The 15,177-nt window shown below is 39.8% G+C and overlaps 1 protein-coding gene across 2 annotated transcripts; it reads right to left on the bottom strand.

The window, feature by feature from the left end:
* Positions 1 to 515: 515 nt before the first annotated feature.
* KRT12 (keratin 12) lies at positions 516 to 6,814 on the bottom strand. Of its 2 annotated transcripts, XM_032279695.1 has the most exons (8): positions 6,114 to 6,699; positions 5,653 to 5,735; positions 4,529 to 4,685; positions 2,998 to 3,159; positions 2,780 to 2,905; positions 2,416 to 2,636; positions 1,756 to 1,826; positions 516 to 964 (listed from the first exon to the last, which is right to left on the bottom strand). In XM_032279695.1, exons 1-8 carry the CDS (start codon positions 6,681 to 6,683, stop codon positions 867 to 869), a joined length of 1,488 nt encoding a protein of 495 aa, XP_032135586.1. In that variant the 5' UTR covers positions 6,684 to 6,699; the 3' UTR covers positions 516 to 866. The 2 variants fall into 2 exon arrangements, with proteins under 2 accessions (XP_032135586.1, XP_032135585.1); XM_032279694.1 differs by having other exon boundaries at positions 2,416 to 2,905; positions 6,114 to 6,814.
* Between the last annotated feature and the right edge of the window lie 8,363 nt (positions 6,815 to 15,177).

The following is a 15,177-nucleotide window of genomic DNA, read 5'->3' as shown; positions in this document are numbered from 1 at the left end:
AAAAAAAAAAAAAAAAAAATGTTTATCTCTGTCCTCAACCATGAGTTCCTCAAGGCAAAGACCATATCTTGTTTATCACCGAGCCTCTAAACTGGCCAGGGCCCAGCGTTTCTTGACTGCATGGAAAATGGTGCTGGAACATGAATAGGACAACTCTCAACTGCTGTAGTGGACAATTTAATTTTGCTACAGCCTTAATGGGCTTACATAAAAAGGAAGGAAGTTCTAAAAGAACCTTCTTTTAACTTAATCCTCAAACCCTGACATTCTCATCCCAGTTTTTAGATACATTATTATTATTATTATTATTAGTGTTTTGTAGAGATGGGGGTCTCTCTACGTTGTCCAGGCTGGTCCTGAACTCCTGGCCTCAAGCAATCATCCTGCCTCTCAGCCTCCCAAAGTGCTGGGATTATAGGTGCGAGTCATCATTCCCAGCCTCTATTTTATTATTAGTATTTTGAAAACTTCTCTCTATGCCCTTGACTTTACTGTTGGAATCAAGAAGGCATACATTTCACATTATTACCATTCATCTTTTATTACGATTAACTCTACTAAAACAATACTACTTGATTAAAGCTCTATGATTAAAAAATATTCCAGGTTACCAGAAGAAAGTTCATTAAAAGACTACTCCATGTCCAGAAAGATATAAGGTAATTTTGATTTGTTATAGAGATCAACATGATCAAAATGACTTGTGACTGGATATTGGTTCAGAAGGGCAAAAAGGACTCAGTGTGAATAGGGAATCCAAAGAAAATGAAACAGACAAAATGTTGAACTAATACAGAAAGGAATAATTTCTATTTATAAATTTCTTGTTCCTAAGGAGCCAATCATGGGGCAGATCTTGTGACATTTTACATTAGTTCTTCAATTTCCTGAACTTGAGATGAGACCACCTCACCATTCACCATCTCTTGCACAACTGTCTTGATTTTTCTGGTTTTGGTTGGGTCTAAAGATAAAAGTGGAATAAGAGGGCAAAAGTTAGTGTTTTAAAGATTAATCCAACATTGGTTGTTTAATATAGGCCTCTAAATTAAGCATCAGTTGATACAGTCCATCTAAATAAACTTTCAAAAGTAAATTTTACTTCTTAAAAATGTGTTTTATCCAATGAAAATGAAATTTATTCAGTGTTGCCTTGTACACACATGAAAACAGTAAAAAAAAAAAAAGACATTTCAAAGGTGGTTATGGTGATCATAATACCTTGTAGCAGAGTAGGTTTTTTCCCTCCTGGGATTGCCAATTTTTTTTATTTTTTAATTTTAATTTTAATTTTCTTAGAGACAGGGTCTTGCTCTGTTGCCCAGGTCAGAGTGCAGTGGCATGATCATAGCTCACTATAACCTCTAACTCCTGGGCTCAAGTGGTCCTCCTGCCTCAGCCTCCAGAGTAGCTGAGATCATAGGCATACACCACCACATCCAACTATTTTTTTTCTTAATTTTTTGTCTCCCTATTGCCAGGTAGGTCATGAACTCCTGGCCTCAAGTGATCCTCCCACCTCAGTTTCCCAGAGCTATGAGTTTACAGGCATGAGCTGCGTGTCCAGGGCCCCAAAAGTTTTAATACAGTACAGACTACTCATTTTGTGCAGGAATGCATAAATATTTTTCCTTGGCTCAGAATATAAATATACTTAAAATTAATAATAATGCAGTGTTCAATGAGATCTTACAGGTTTTACACTAATAAATGTGATTCTGACTCATTCTAGGTGATTCTAGGGTTTCTGCATACCTTTAGAGGAATCAGTTGACTGTGCTTGTGATTTGGAATCTGTCACAAATAAACTTTCATCCAAACCATCACTGTAAGAAAAAGGAGATGACATCAAAAAGTGAAGAAGCCTGGCTTTTAACAGAAGATCTGGTCTCAGAAATTAACTTAGTTAACTTAATTCTTTTAACTTAATCCTCAAATCCTGACATCTACATCCCAATTTTTATCTACATTATTATTATTAATGTTTCGTAGAGATGGGGGGGTCCTTCTATGTTGTCCAGACTGGTCTTGAACTCCCAATTTGTAGGCCTGGGTTCTTCCAGCGAGGCCAGACTGGTCACTTTTGGAAAGCTTGTTAGAGTAGGTGGTTCAGATGGCTACTATGTGTCCTTCTTATCATCAGGTGTTTGATATCACAAATTGAGCGAGTGACTTTTGTAGTACAAGGAGTACTCACTTACAATCTGCTTCTGACCTGGTGCCTTTGTTCACTGCAGCATTTTATGAATTATCAAGTAAGATAATGGATGAAAACACTTCGCAAAGTAAAACCCAGATATGTCTTTACTAGACTTTGGTTTGTTTTTCTGTCAACTAAAACCCCATTCCTTCTATTTCTGCTGTCCATGCTTGGTCAGACCCTGAAGGTGTTTGCAGCCTCCGCTGTCTGCTCACCCTTGGGCCTCCCCGTCCAGCAGGCGGCGGTAGGTCTCAATCTCCAGCTCCAGGCGGGCCTTGACATTAAGCAGCCGCTGGTGGTCCACGTTCTGGCGCTCTGCGTCCGCGCGCACCTGCAGCAGCTGCGCCTCCAGGTTGCTGATGAGTTGCTGCACCTGGGACAGCTGCGCGCAGTAATCGCCCTCGGCTTCGGCCAACGAGTCCTCCAGGGATTTCTTCTGCACGTGGGAGGGAAACAGTAGAGACGTAACGATGGAGGGGACCGAAAAGAGGAGGGCAGCCAACGGGCTAATGTAATTTGGACGCAGCATTTTCTTTGGAAGTCCAAAGGATGCTGCATCTTTTTTGCGCACGAGCCTACCATGGCAAGCTGGGACTGCAGCTCGATCTCCAGGTTCTGAACTGCACGACGCAGGTCGGTGACCTCGCTCTTGCTGGACTGAAGCTGCTCGGTGTTAGTGCTGATCTCCTTCCTGAGCTCCCCGCTCTGCAACAGTAAAGACAGCCACGGGACTCGGGAGCCACGCTCGCTCGCAGGCCTTCCTGTGAATGTATCAAAGGCTTTGTTGTTTGTGTTACCTTTTCAATGAACCAGGCTTCAGCGTCCTTCCGATTCTGCTCGGCGATGGTTTCATACTGCGCCCGCATATCGTTGAGGAGCCTGGTGAGGTCCACTCCGGGGGCAGCATCCATTTCCACGCTGACCTCGCCTGGGCCGCCCACCCGGAAGCTTTGGAGCTCCTGGAGGCAGCACATGAGAGAGAGGAGCACAGGGGCCCATTGTGACTTCGTGGGCCCTGGATACTTTTGTCCTCCTGCGCCTCTTCACACACACCCACACCCACCCACACACACACACACACACACACACACACTCTGTCTCTTAAAAATTCTATTTTATGACTGTTGGTATAAGGGTAAATATATTAATACATTAATAATTTAATAATATAATAATTTAATATTATATTAATATAACATATATTTAAATAATATAATAAATTTAATAATTTAATAATATATTAAAACTTTTTTAAGCTAAAAATTTCTATTTTTCTTCTGATTTTACAAGAACTTAAGACATATTGGTGGATCCGTGAAATTACCACAGACCCTGGGAGCTGTGCCTGCTGTGTCTAACGGATAAGTTGGCCCTGCTTCTTGAGGGGCCACCTTTACATGAAAGGAGGCCTGATGTGTACTTACTGGGGTTTTCCCCTACAGCTGCCAAACAGAGGGCTGCAGACAGCACCCAGGCTTGCACACTGTGCCACAATCATTGAAAATCTAGTAGAAACTTCCTATTGCCAGCATCCCTTCCTTACCCAGCCTCCAATATGCACTTTGAGACATCAGAGTTCTCTGTCTGTGCATTATGCTAAGTATAACCAACTTCTCCAACATATATAGCATTATATATTATTGGTAGACTTTTGTTCTTTAACTTTTAAAATAGTTTAAAGAAACTATTTTAAAAGTTAAAGTTTAACTTTTTTTTTTTTTTTTTTTTTTAGACGGAGTCTTTCTCTGTCACCAGGCTGAAGTGCAGTGGCTCGATCTGGGCTTACTGCAGCCTCTCCACCTCCCGGGTTCAAGCAATTCTCCTGCATCAGCCTCCCAAGTAGCTGGGATTACAGGTACCTGCCATTATGCCCAACTAATTTTTGTATTTTTAGTAGAGATGGGGTTTCACCATGTTGGCCAGGCTGTTCTCTATCTCCTGACCTTGTGATCTGCCCGCCTCAGCCTCCCAAAGTGCTGGGATTACAAGCATGAACCACCGCGCCCGGCCTACTCAGTTTTTTGTTTGTTTGTCTGTTTGTTTTAATCACTGAATTAGGACAGTTAGCATTCCTATTGTCATTGCCTTATAATGAAATTGACAAAATCAGGAAGTGCCTCTAATTTGTAAAGCCTTAACGGGAACCACCATCACCACCACCACCACCACATACACATCACACAGATATCCAAAAAAAATGGTCATTTTATCAGGGAGACAATGTGTTCTCCATACTTGTTCCGACTCCAGATTTCTAAATTTGAAATTGTAATTTTTGAGTCTGGGAGAAAAAAAAGCAGCTGAGTGAGGCTGCCCTGTCTGACTCACCTCCTCATGGTTCTTCTTCATGTAGGCCAGCTCCTCATTCAGGCTCTCGACCTGCATCTCCAGATCGGTCCTGGTCATGGTCAGCTCGTCCAGCACCCGGCGCAGGCCATTGATATCGGCTTCTACGCCCTGGCGCAGGGCCAGTTCGTTCTCATACCTGAAAACCAAGTGCACAACATTCTAGGGAATCAACACAACCATTTGAACAAAGCCACTGATCTTCAGGTCAATTTCTTGCTTAAATCTGTGCAACTACTTAATAATGCAGCACTGTAGTGTATGATGCAGTTTTTGTTTTTGTGTTTTTCCTTTCTTTATTTTCCCCACCATTGTTTACAGTTCAGTTGGAGAGGAGAAGAAAAGTGAAAAATCAGGGAGACAGTACTTTTCTACCAGCTATGAATCCTAATAGCACAGCATCCCAGGAAATAATTTTCCCTCTAGCTGGCTGCCGTGGCTATAAACAGCAGCAGCACCTCTCTGAGTGGAATTTCTAAAAGCATTGAAAATAAGTTGCTGTTTTCGCTTAACATTCATGATTTAACTGAAAACATTGATACTTCTTTAGTGGCTTTTACGAAGATTTTACAGGTTCAGGACCATGGCCATTGCAACTTCCTGTGTGTGTGTGTGTGGAAATTTTGTGAAGCAAAAAGGAAATTAGTATTTCTTCCTTATGTCTGGGAGAGTTGAGTATGGAAAAGGAGGAAGGAATATAAAAATTAGTACATGGGTAGTCTCTCCATTGCATGTGTCACTAGGAAAACGATAGTTTCATTGAACCCCTTGGCAAAAAATTATTAACTCATTTTGATACATGGAAAATTGAGGTTTAAGACACTGGCAGAATTATGGTGCCAGTCACATCATGAGTCAGTAGCACACTAGAAATGTGGTGATCCATAGCTCTGGGTTTAAGCAACTTATAATTTAAGGACATTTAATGTGAATTGCATTAGATTCTGATTACTTTCTAGAACGCCCTATGTGAATTTACCAAAACACTAAATATATGGAGCATGTGAACTTCAGAAGATTGAAAATATTTTATATCAGTGAAAGTAGGACAGGAGGGCAGAAGACATGGTGGGACATGCCCGCAATCCTCCGGGTATTCCACTCACTTCATCCTGAAGTCCTCGGCGGCCAGTCTGGCGTTGTCGATCTGTAGGAGGAGCTGGGCGTTTCCAATGCTGGCTGAAATGATCTGGCAGAAAAGAGGGACACATGCAAGATGAAGTCCTAAAAAACGAGTATTATACAAATATGTTTTTGACACAAAGGTTAAAAAGGGTGATGCTAAATGCTTTTTATTTAGAGTGTAAGAGAGTTTCATTTCTCTAAGACAATGTCTGTATAAAGTGATATTGAGAATTAAATGTAGATTTCCTACAGAAAGATTAAGGAAATACAATCACTTCTTGGTGAATGATAAAATAGAATGAAACAACTTGGGGTGAGAAAATTGCTGCAAGTACAGCCATACTGGAAAACATCAAAGTTGTAGGTGATTATCACTGTAAGAGATGATAACAGTAAAAAGGAAACGAAATTCCCTAAGCCCCTCCAAAAGACATCATCTTACTTTATTCCTGAGGTCTTCAATCAGTGGATAATACTTGCTGTAATCGTTCTGTGAAGCATCTCCAGCCCCAGTTCCTCGTGTTTCATACCATTCTCGAATTTTGTTCTCTAGCTCAGTATTAGCCTCTTCTAGAGCTCGAACCTTATCCAGGTAGGAAGCTAATCTATCATTAAGATTTTGCATAGTTTCCTTTTCTGATCCAGAAAGAAGGCCTCCATCATTGCCAGAGAGAATACCTAGAGAGCCACCTCCTTGGCTCCCCCCAAATCCCATCCCCAGCCCTCCAAAGCCACCTCCACCCACGGCTCTCCCATAACCAGAACCCAGTCCTCCTGCCATGGAACTTCCAGAGCCAACCCCAAAGCCTGAACTAGAACCAAACATGGAAACAGCAGAAAAGCCTCCCCCAGAGCTGGCTCCAAAGCCGAAGGTGCTTCCCCCATAGCCACTGCCAACACTGGAAGCAGACATGCCCCTGGGTCTGCCTGCTATCACACTCTGCGAGGAGAGCCGCCGGGGTAGTCCGGGGGTGCGCACTGAGAGAGACAAGCTGTTGTTGGAGAGATCCATAGCCTGGGGAAGGTGGCCACAAGGTGTGCCAGTAAGCCAGAAAGCTAACCTTTTATAGGCTGCAAGATGGGCATCGCAGTTGAAAAGTTCACTTTCTCCACTCAAAATTGGGGGCCTCCCCCCAGGTTTTTGGCCAGCTCAACAAGTGAATGATTTATGTATAATGAAAATTCATTGATATAGAAATAATTGAATAATCATTTTCATTAAATATTTGTGATATGAAAAAGAAAGCTGGGTGGAGTAGAGTTTGCTTGTCATAAGGAATTTTTCTCCTCCAAGTTAGTCTATTGCCTGTAATCCCAGGACTGCCTGGCATCTTGTACGAAGTAGGAAGATAATGAATGATTGCTGAATGGATACATTAAATACTTCCTCCTAAACCTTAAGCATTTTTAAGTTCTTCCTTCGTCTTTTCTATTTGATTCCTTTGGAAAATCCAATGTAAACCATTTGGTTCCTTTGGAAAAACCAATCCAATGTGAAATCCAGTCATGATCAAGCATACCTTATAGTGGAATAGAGCTTCAGAAGCAGCTGTGAAATGCACTGGTGAAAGGTGGAGAATGAATGCGTTTTCCAGATTGATACTGGAATTTGCATTTTCAAGGATTTTAAAACCTTGCATGTTTCTTTTCCCTCTGATTCTTCAATTCTGCAAAGTACTATTTTTGAGTAGAGTATTGTGGTTGTTTCAGCAGTTTTGCCTTGTCTGATTGCTCACTGCTCTACACTCAGCACTTACTATGTTTATTCCTTCAACAGATATTACCCATAAGGGTGCTCAATAAATGTGTTGACTGGCTGAATGGATGGTGTAAACACTTCAGGTTTTATTGCTGTTATCAAAAAATCATTTAAGAAATGATTAAAACCCCAAGTTTAAGAAGCTAGCAAATTATTTCAGTTGACTGCTATGATGTAAAAGGATACATTTTACAATATAGAATAAACTAACAAATTATATTTTAAACTTTATTGTGAAAACTCTGCAAAGCATGCTTCAAGGAATTGTATCCAGTGTCTTTAGTTTTTAAGACATAAAATTCTTACACTTTCTTGTTTGATATACTATTTACCTTTGAAAATGATATGGCTTATATATTGGACATGAAAACAATAATGTTCTTATGGGAAATGCATTAACTTGAAAGAAGCCTGCTTTCCGAGAGAGTTGCAGATTCCTGGAAACAAAGTAGTACAATTCCAGGGTGGTGGAATTCCCTCAGGAATTTAAATTGTGAGCATTTTGATTGGATAAGAAGGAATAAGCATTTTTCTTTTACATGTTTTCTTTGCGATGATGACTCAAGTCTCTATACGTCTCATTGCAAAATAGTTCTGTAGTTTTTAGAAATATAGCTCCCTATGCATTTATTGTAGGAAATTTGGAAGATGCAGAAAACATAAAGATGTATGTATATATGAGTATTTCATATACATTTTTTAATGTGATTGATTCAACATAAGATTTTACAGTCTGCTTTTCTCTTAAGTTTATATAATCAACTATCACTTGAACTTTAATAATTGGGTCTAAATATGGATTGTAGATTCTTGAAAATTCTTTGTTGGATTCAGATTTCTAAATTCAGTTTGCTCTGTATTTGATATTTCTGGATGTAAATAACAGTTTTTTTGCAAAGATGTTTATACTGAATTTTATTAATAAGGTGTACACTGTGTGTACTATAGACATATATGTATTTTGACTAGAATGGATTTATTGAAATAAAATACACTAAAATCATTATAAAGATACAGTTCCTACCTCTTGGGAAATACAGCCTTCAGTTCTTCAAAAGGGACCTCTGTTTTCTTATAGATGGCCACTAAAACTCCTTTTCAATTTGGTATATTTCGATTCTGTGTTTATTTTACTCAAAAGAAAACTTTTTAAAATATCACAAGTATTCTAGATTTTTAAAATAAAATTGAATTCTTATTTGATTTAATAATACATGCCTTTCATAAAAAGGAAGATTTTTATTTTTATTTATTTACTTATTTACTGGATTTTTAAAAAAATAACTTCAACTTTTAGATTCAGGAAGCACATGTACAGGTTTGTTATGTGTATATATTTCATGATGCTGAGGGTTGGGGTACACTTGATCTCATCACCTAGGCAGTAAGCATAATACAAAATAGTTTTTGAATCTTTGCTCCCCCCAGTAGTTCCCAGTGTCATCGCTGCCGTTCTGTACATCCATGAATGCCCAATGGTTAGCTCCTAAAAAGGAGGCTTTTAGAAGGCTTTCTATACATTTTAAAGTGGAGATTGAATCTATCTGGTAAAGATTAATTTCTCAGCCAAATTATTGGATACGTGTGAGATCATTGAGATGTTACTTACTTAATAAAAACAACCGTAATAATTCGCTGTAATAATTAAGGTTTTTCCATAAGCGTATGCAGCACTTTTTGTTTCTCTTACTAAAACAATAACCTGATTTTTTTTTGACATTTCAATAGCAGAGATAATATGTGAAGTAAGCCTCTAACTGTTACGCAACTTGAATTATGTCAAAATGATGTGGTCTTTTTGAAAATCAAATCAAGTATTTCAACCAAGCCAACATGAAAGTATTCAAATACTGGGTCTGCCGTTACCTCCGTCTTCAATGTCTAGTCTGTGTGCCCGGTGTCTTGGACAAAGTCAGCATTCAGTATATGCTTACTGATTTCTATCTTGATAAATCAAGCTGCTGGGTCATTAATGTGTGTTAAGTATGAGGAAATGTTTCCAAAATTTAAAAAAGTATCAATATAAAGGCAAGCTACAAAGTATAATAACGTAAGTGTTAGTAGATTCACAATGTAGATGCATTCAGCTGTTATTCTCATTCTTACGTACACATGCATGTACACATACATACCCAGAAACATGCACTGAGCTGTCTTTGCTTGGTGCCAGTATGTAGGTGCTCCCTGCAGAGGGATCTTCTGCAGCCCCTGCTGCTCCACCTTCCCTGGGAGCCCTTTCTCCTGAGAATGCTTATTTCTCTGGCCTTTATCTCACTGGAGTTAGTCTCACAATGGCTAGCACTTGTTTTCTTTTGTAGAGTACAGACTGACTTCCCAGGAGTTCCAGATCGGTAGCCTAGATTCCTTGTTGTTTACTGCTGCCTCCTGTCCACCTGCATATCCAGATGTTATCTTCCTGATTCCAGCCTCTCTGAAGCTGAGGTTCTTCCATTGTGAAGAGTCCTTAGCCAGAACTAGCAGTGCTCACTGGAGATTAGGGGACAGATGTCGAGGGGTCACACCTGAAGCCCATCGCAAACCTCCATAAGGAATACCTGGGATCAATTCTGGCAAATGGAAGGACTATTTTGACTTTCTGTAAAAAAAAAAAAAAAAAAAAAAAAATCACTTTCTGAGGGGCACAAATGATGAACCCACGGTGAAATCCAATTACAACTTCCTTTTATATTGTTACATGAAGGACAAATGTGAAGGGACGTATTTCTCCCCAACTTAGACACATCTCAAAGAGCAAGCAAGTGGGATTTCTAAATAAAGGGTTTTTAAGCAAGAAATTAGCAGAAATCACACATCTGCTATAGATGTGGAAAGAGTCTAGCAACCTAAGGCATTCTCAGCTTGAGTGAAGCCATGATCCATTTTGTTTAATTTCTTGAGAGAATGAAAATCTGTTCAGTGGAAATGCCAGTGATTTTAGCCCCATGGAGATTTTTACCAAGGATTCCTTAAATCTATATTGTAAGCATTTTGACTGAGCTTGCCTTTGTTTGAATGATCAGTTATTAGGTACTTGACTACTTTTTGGACACTGGGCCAGGTGAATTACAGACATTATGTTTTAACCTTCATGGTAACCTCTTAAGGTGGCACTGTTTTTATTTGTTTGTTTGTTTGTTTAAGACAGGGTCTTGCTCTGTTGCCCTCGCTCAGGCTGAAGTGCAGTGGTGTGATCAGAGCTCTCTGAAACCTTGATTCCTGAGCTCAAGCAATCCTCCTGCCTCAGCCTCCCGAGTAGCTAGGACTACAGGCGTGCACCACCACACTGGCTAATTTTTTTTTTAATTTTAAATTTTTTGTAGAGATGGGGTCTTGTTATATTGCCCAAGCTGGTCTTGCACTTCGGGCTTCAGGTGATCCTTCTGCCTTGGCCTCCCAAAGCGCCGGGAATATAGGCATGAGCCACCTCAAGCCACCCAGCTTGAGGTGATACTTTTGTCCCATTTTACACATGCGCAATCTGAGCATCTGGTTAAGTGATTTATTGAAGCCCACGCAGCTGGGAGGTGGCAGAGATAGGACTCGGACCTGCAGTACCTTCTATAGATATCACAACCCTGCTGCTGGCAGTGACAATAAAAACGACACAGGGTACTCTGACATCCCCTAGCCATGACACCTGACACCAGGCTTCTGCCCTGCACATCAACCAGGAGGTGCTCTCTTTTTTTTTTTTTTTTTTAATCTTTCTCCTTGAATTTCTCAGCGTATGGGCTGAGACCTAGAGAATGACTTTTCATGGCTTATAAAAAACAACACGGGCTGGGCGAGGTGGCTTATGCCTGTATTTTCAGCACTTTGGGAGGCTGATGTGGGCGGATCACAAGGTCAGGAGTTCAAGACCAGCCTGGCCAACATGGTGAAACCCTGTCTCTACTAAAAATACAAAAATTAGCTGGGCATGGTGGTGGGTGCCTGTAGTCCCAGCTACTCGGGAGGCTGAGGCAGGAGAATTGCTTGAAACTGGAAGTGATTACGTCTAATTTATTTTTCATCCTGAGATTGTAGTGAGCTGAGATCGCATCACTGCACTCCAGCCTGGGCCATAATAGTGAAACTCCATCTCAAAAAAAAAAAAAAAAAAAAAAAAGAAAAAGAAAAGAAACAACATGACACATGAAATTCTGTAAACATGCAGGCAAATATGGTTTTCATTTTCGCTTTGACCTGCAGCCACATCTCCAGAGAGCGTATAAAGCACAAGTTAAACTTGCACTCCCCACACAAGAACTTGCCATTATGGTTGTTAACTATTATTCAGTCTACATGTCCCCCAAGACAGAGAGATTTCATTTTACTGCCATAGAAATGAAAACAGAAGCACAGGAAATGTGCCAAATTCAAAATTGTACCTCAGTGATTTGATCACATAATATGGAATATGATGAAGTTGTATTTTTGAACTTGGAATTGATTTTGTGCTGAAACATACATTTTCCAAATCTAATGCCTATGGTAAAATTTGAATACTTTTGCTCAATCTCTATAAATTACGTTTACATATTATTTGTTTATGTTTCTATACATATTACATATTATCCTAGACTAAGCTTCTTAGGTAGGTACTACGTCTAATTTATTTTTCATCCTGAGTCCTAGCCTAGTGTTTGGCTAAACTTTATCACTGCATTCCTAGAATTATTTCATTTGAAAGAACTTAAATCTTAATGTGCTTGAATGTGTCATTTAAAATTTATTTCATTTGAAAATGACTGTGCCCTAATTTACTGGTATGCTTTGACCAAGATTTATTCTGAATTCAGTTATGAAGGAGGAGCAACTTCAGAAGTTGAAAAGAGAAATATTTCTTCTTCAGTGGCTTTTTTTTTTTTTTGAAAGTAGGAGGCTAAGTTAAATAATCAAGACTCTGCTTTAGAGGTTTTAGAAGTGAAAATAATTTTCTCTGACAGCCACATTAATGTATAATCCGGTGGGGATATAAAAAATAAAAGAAACAATCATGGGCTTGTTGGCAAAGTGATTACATAAGCTGAGGCACAGAGGAAAATGATTATAGCCAGGGCAAACTGTTTAAAAGAATTATATCGCTGGGTGCGGTGGCTCACGCCTGTAATCCCAACACTTTGGGAGGCTGAGGCGGGCAGATCATGAGTTCAGAAGATCGAGACCATCCTGGCTAACACAGAGAAACCCCATCTCTACTAAAAATAAAAAAGGTGGGCGCAGTGGCACGCACCTGTAGTCCCAGCCACTTGGACGGCTGAGGCAGGAGAATCACTTGAACCCAGGAGGCAGAGGTTTCAGTGAGCCAAGATCACGCCGCTGTACTCCAGCCTGGGCCACAGAGCAAGACTTTATCTCAAAAAAAAAATATATATATATATATATATGTAAATGGATATATAAAATATATATATAAAATGGAAGATATATATATTTTTGGAGAGGATAGGAAATGTTCAAAATAGAGAAAATTATGTTTGTGGTTTCTACAAATCTTTAGATTTTTATTAAGTAAATCATACACTCATCTTTTCATGTCAGGTTGGTCTTTGCAGGGTTTTCTCCCTGAGTTTTTTCCCTTAAGATAGATGTGTCATTTTCCGCGACCCACTGATCACTCGGTCTGTAACATCTTTCACTTTGGATAGCGTTGTAAACTTCTATGAGTGACTGAAAGAATTTTGAGTTGCTTACATTTTATGTACTGTGCTTTTGAGATGAGGGTTAAACGAGGACCCTAAGGGGCATAAGTGAGGTTGACTTCTGGGCTCCAGAGATCAATGGTTCTCAAGAGCAGGAGAGAATTTTGAAAGTGGTAGGAAACAGGAAGATGATAAAATAATACCCTGATGAGAGGAATCTTGGAAATGAGCCTCGGGGAGAGAAAACAGAGATGTTTGAAGGAGAATTCAAAAATAGAAATCACTACAAATGCTTTAAGTTGGAATTGTTGCTTGGGGGTTTAATCAGTTACCTGAGGCTGATCCTGATGCATATGGGTGAGAACAGAGCGTCTGAGGGGGTCATTGGCCATCTTTTTATTTTGTGTCACTCCATGTCATTCTTCTTTTTAGATGATTCAGAACTCTGGATAGAAATAATCCCCAGAGCTCAGAAAAAATAGTCATTTCCATCCTAACCTCACCTCACCACTAGGGGCTCTCTCTGAGTTTGGTAGCTTCACTTCTGCACTGACGATTTCATATAAAATGAAAAAATACATTGGTGATAATTCTAATGTGTGATGAAGACTCCTCTGGATCTGTATACCTATCAGAAATTGGATTATGCCATTCTGGTTCTTAGCTCATATAAGAAACATAGATAGATACAAAGATTAATGCATCACTTTCACACAGTAACGGCTGGCAGAACTGGAGGTAGGACTCCACCATCTGGTCCACATGTATGAAGCTCTCACCCACTTCTTTGAAAGATTGCTTGGAAGAAATTAGAGATAGACCAAAGAAGGGAGAGGAAAAAAAAATCTTCATTTTTCTGACCTAAAGTAACAATTCTACCTCTTCTAACAGGTAGTTAGAAGAAGACCATCCTAAATTAAGAATAACAATACTACCTCTTTTAACACAGTGTCGTTATTGTCATAAGACAGTGGTCAGGCCTGATCAGTTCCGAACCCATCTGCATAGATTTCTTATTAATCAGATTCACAGCCTGGTATTTGCATGTGAAAGTTTCAGACCATTCTGGAATGTGACTCAGTAGGTGAAAAATAATTCACTTTTAAAAATTCTTAACATCTTTAAATGCAATTTACTAGCTGGCATGACTTGGAAGAAAATTAAGGAAAAAAAATTAAGAGTGTGTCTGATGATTCCTGAAGGATCTAGAAATAGAAATTCCATTTGACCCAGTAATCCCATTACTGGGTATATACCCAGAGGATTATAAATTGTTCTATTATAAAGACATATGCACATGTATGTTCATTGTGGCACTGTTTACAATAGCAAAGACCTGGAACCAACCCAAGTGCCCACTGATGATGACTGGACAAGGAAAATGTGGCACATACACACCATGGAATACCATGCAGCCAAAAAAAACGATGAGTTCGTGTCTTTTATAGGTACATGGATGAATCTGGAAACCATCAGTCTCAGCAAACTGATACAAGAACAGAAAATCGAACACTGCATGTTCTCACTCATAGGCAGGTGTTGAACAATGAGAACACATGGACACAGGGAGGGGAACATCACACACTGGGGTCTGTTGGGGGGCTAGGGGAGGGGCAGCAGGAGGTGGGGAGGTTGGGGAGGAGAACATGGGGAGAAATGCCGGATATAGGTGACGGGGAGATGGAGGCAGCAAGCCACCTTGCCATGTATGTACCTATGCAGCAATAGTGCATGATCTGCACACGTATGCCAGGACCTAAAGTATAAAAAAAAAAAAAAAAAAAAAGAAAAAGCTTTTCACTTTGGAAAGGAAGGCAATGAAAATAGGGGAAAATACCTTTTTCTGATGAAAGTTGTGCTGAATCAAGTCATATGTGAGGTTAGCCAGCAAAGCTGGACATTTGCCACAATTGGCTGTTGTGTCTGGCTGATGAAAATGACAATGAGAAAACAACAAAATCACCTAGGATAGGCAAGTGCAATGTGAAATTGTCATTTTCACATTACTGGGAATCATGTATTGCTTTGTTATATAATTAGTTGCTTAAGAGCGTGTCACGGTTTTAGAAAAACAGCCCTGAGGTTCGGTCTCGCTCTACTGCTTGGTACCCGCGTGACTCTGG

This window comes from Sapajus apella, unplaced genomic scaffold, assembly GCF_009761245.1.
Source record: "Sapajus apella isolate SASKATOON/1434 unplaced genomic scaffold, GSC_monkey_1.0 scaffold12, whole genome shotgun sequence".
Lineage (NCBI taxonomy): Eukaryota > Metazoa > Chordata > Mammalia > Primates > Cebidae > Sapajus > Sapajus apella.
The sequence above is the reverse complement of the archived record's forward strand: the minus strand, read 5'-3'. Positions and strand labels throughout refer to the sequence as shown.

Excerpts from the sequence above, each read along its gene's own strand:
- KRT12 (XM_032279694.1), bottom strand. The coding sequence starts at position 6,683 with ATGGATCTCTCCAACAACAGCTTGTCTCTCTCAGTGCGCACCCCCGGA. Across the intron at positions 4,686-5,652 it reads GCCGAGGACTTCAGGATGAA|GTATGAGAACGAACTGGCCC; the intron begins GTGAGTGGAATA and ends CTTGGTTTTCAG. Across the intron at positions 3,160-4,528 it reads TGAAGAAGAACCATGAGGAG|GAGCTCCAAAGCTTCCGGGT; the intron begins GTGAGTCAGACA and ends TGCTGCCTCCAG.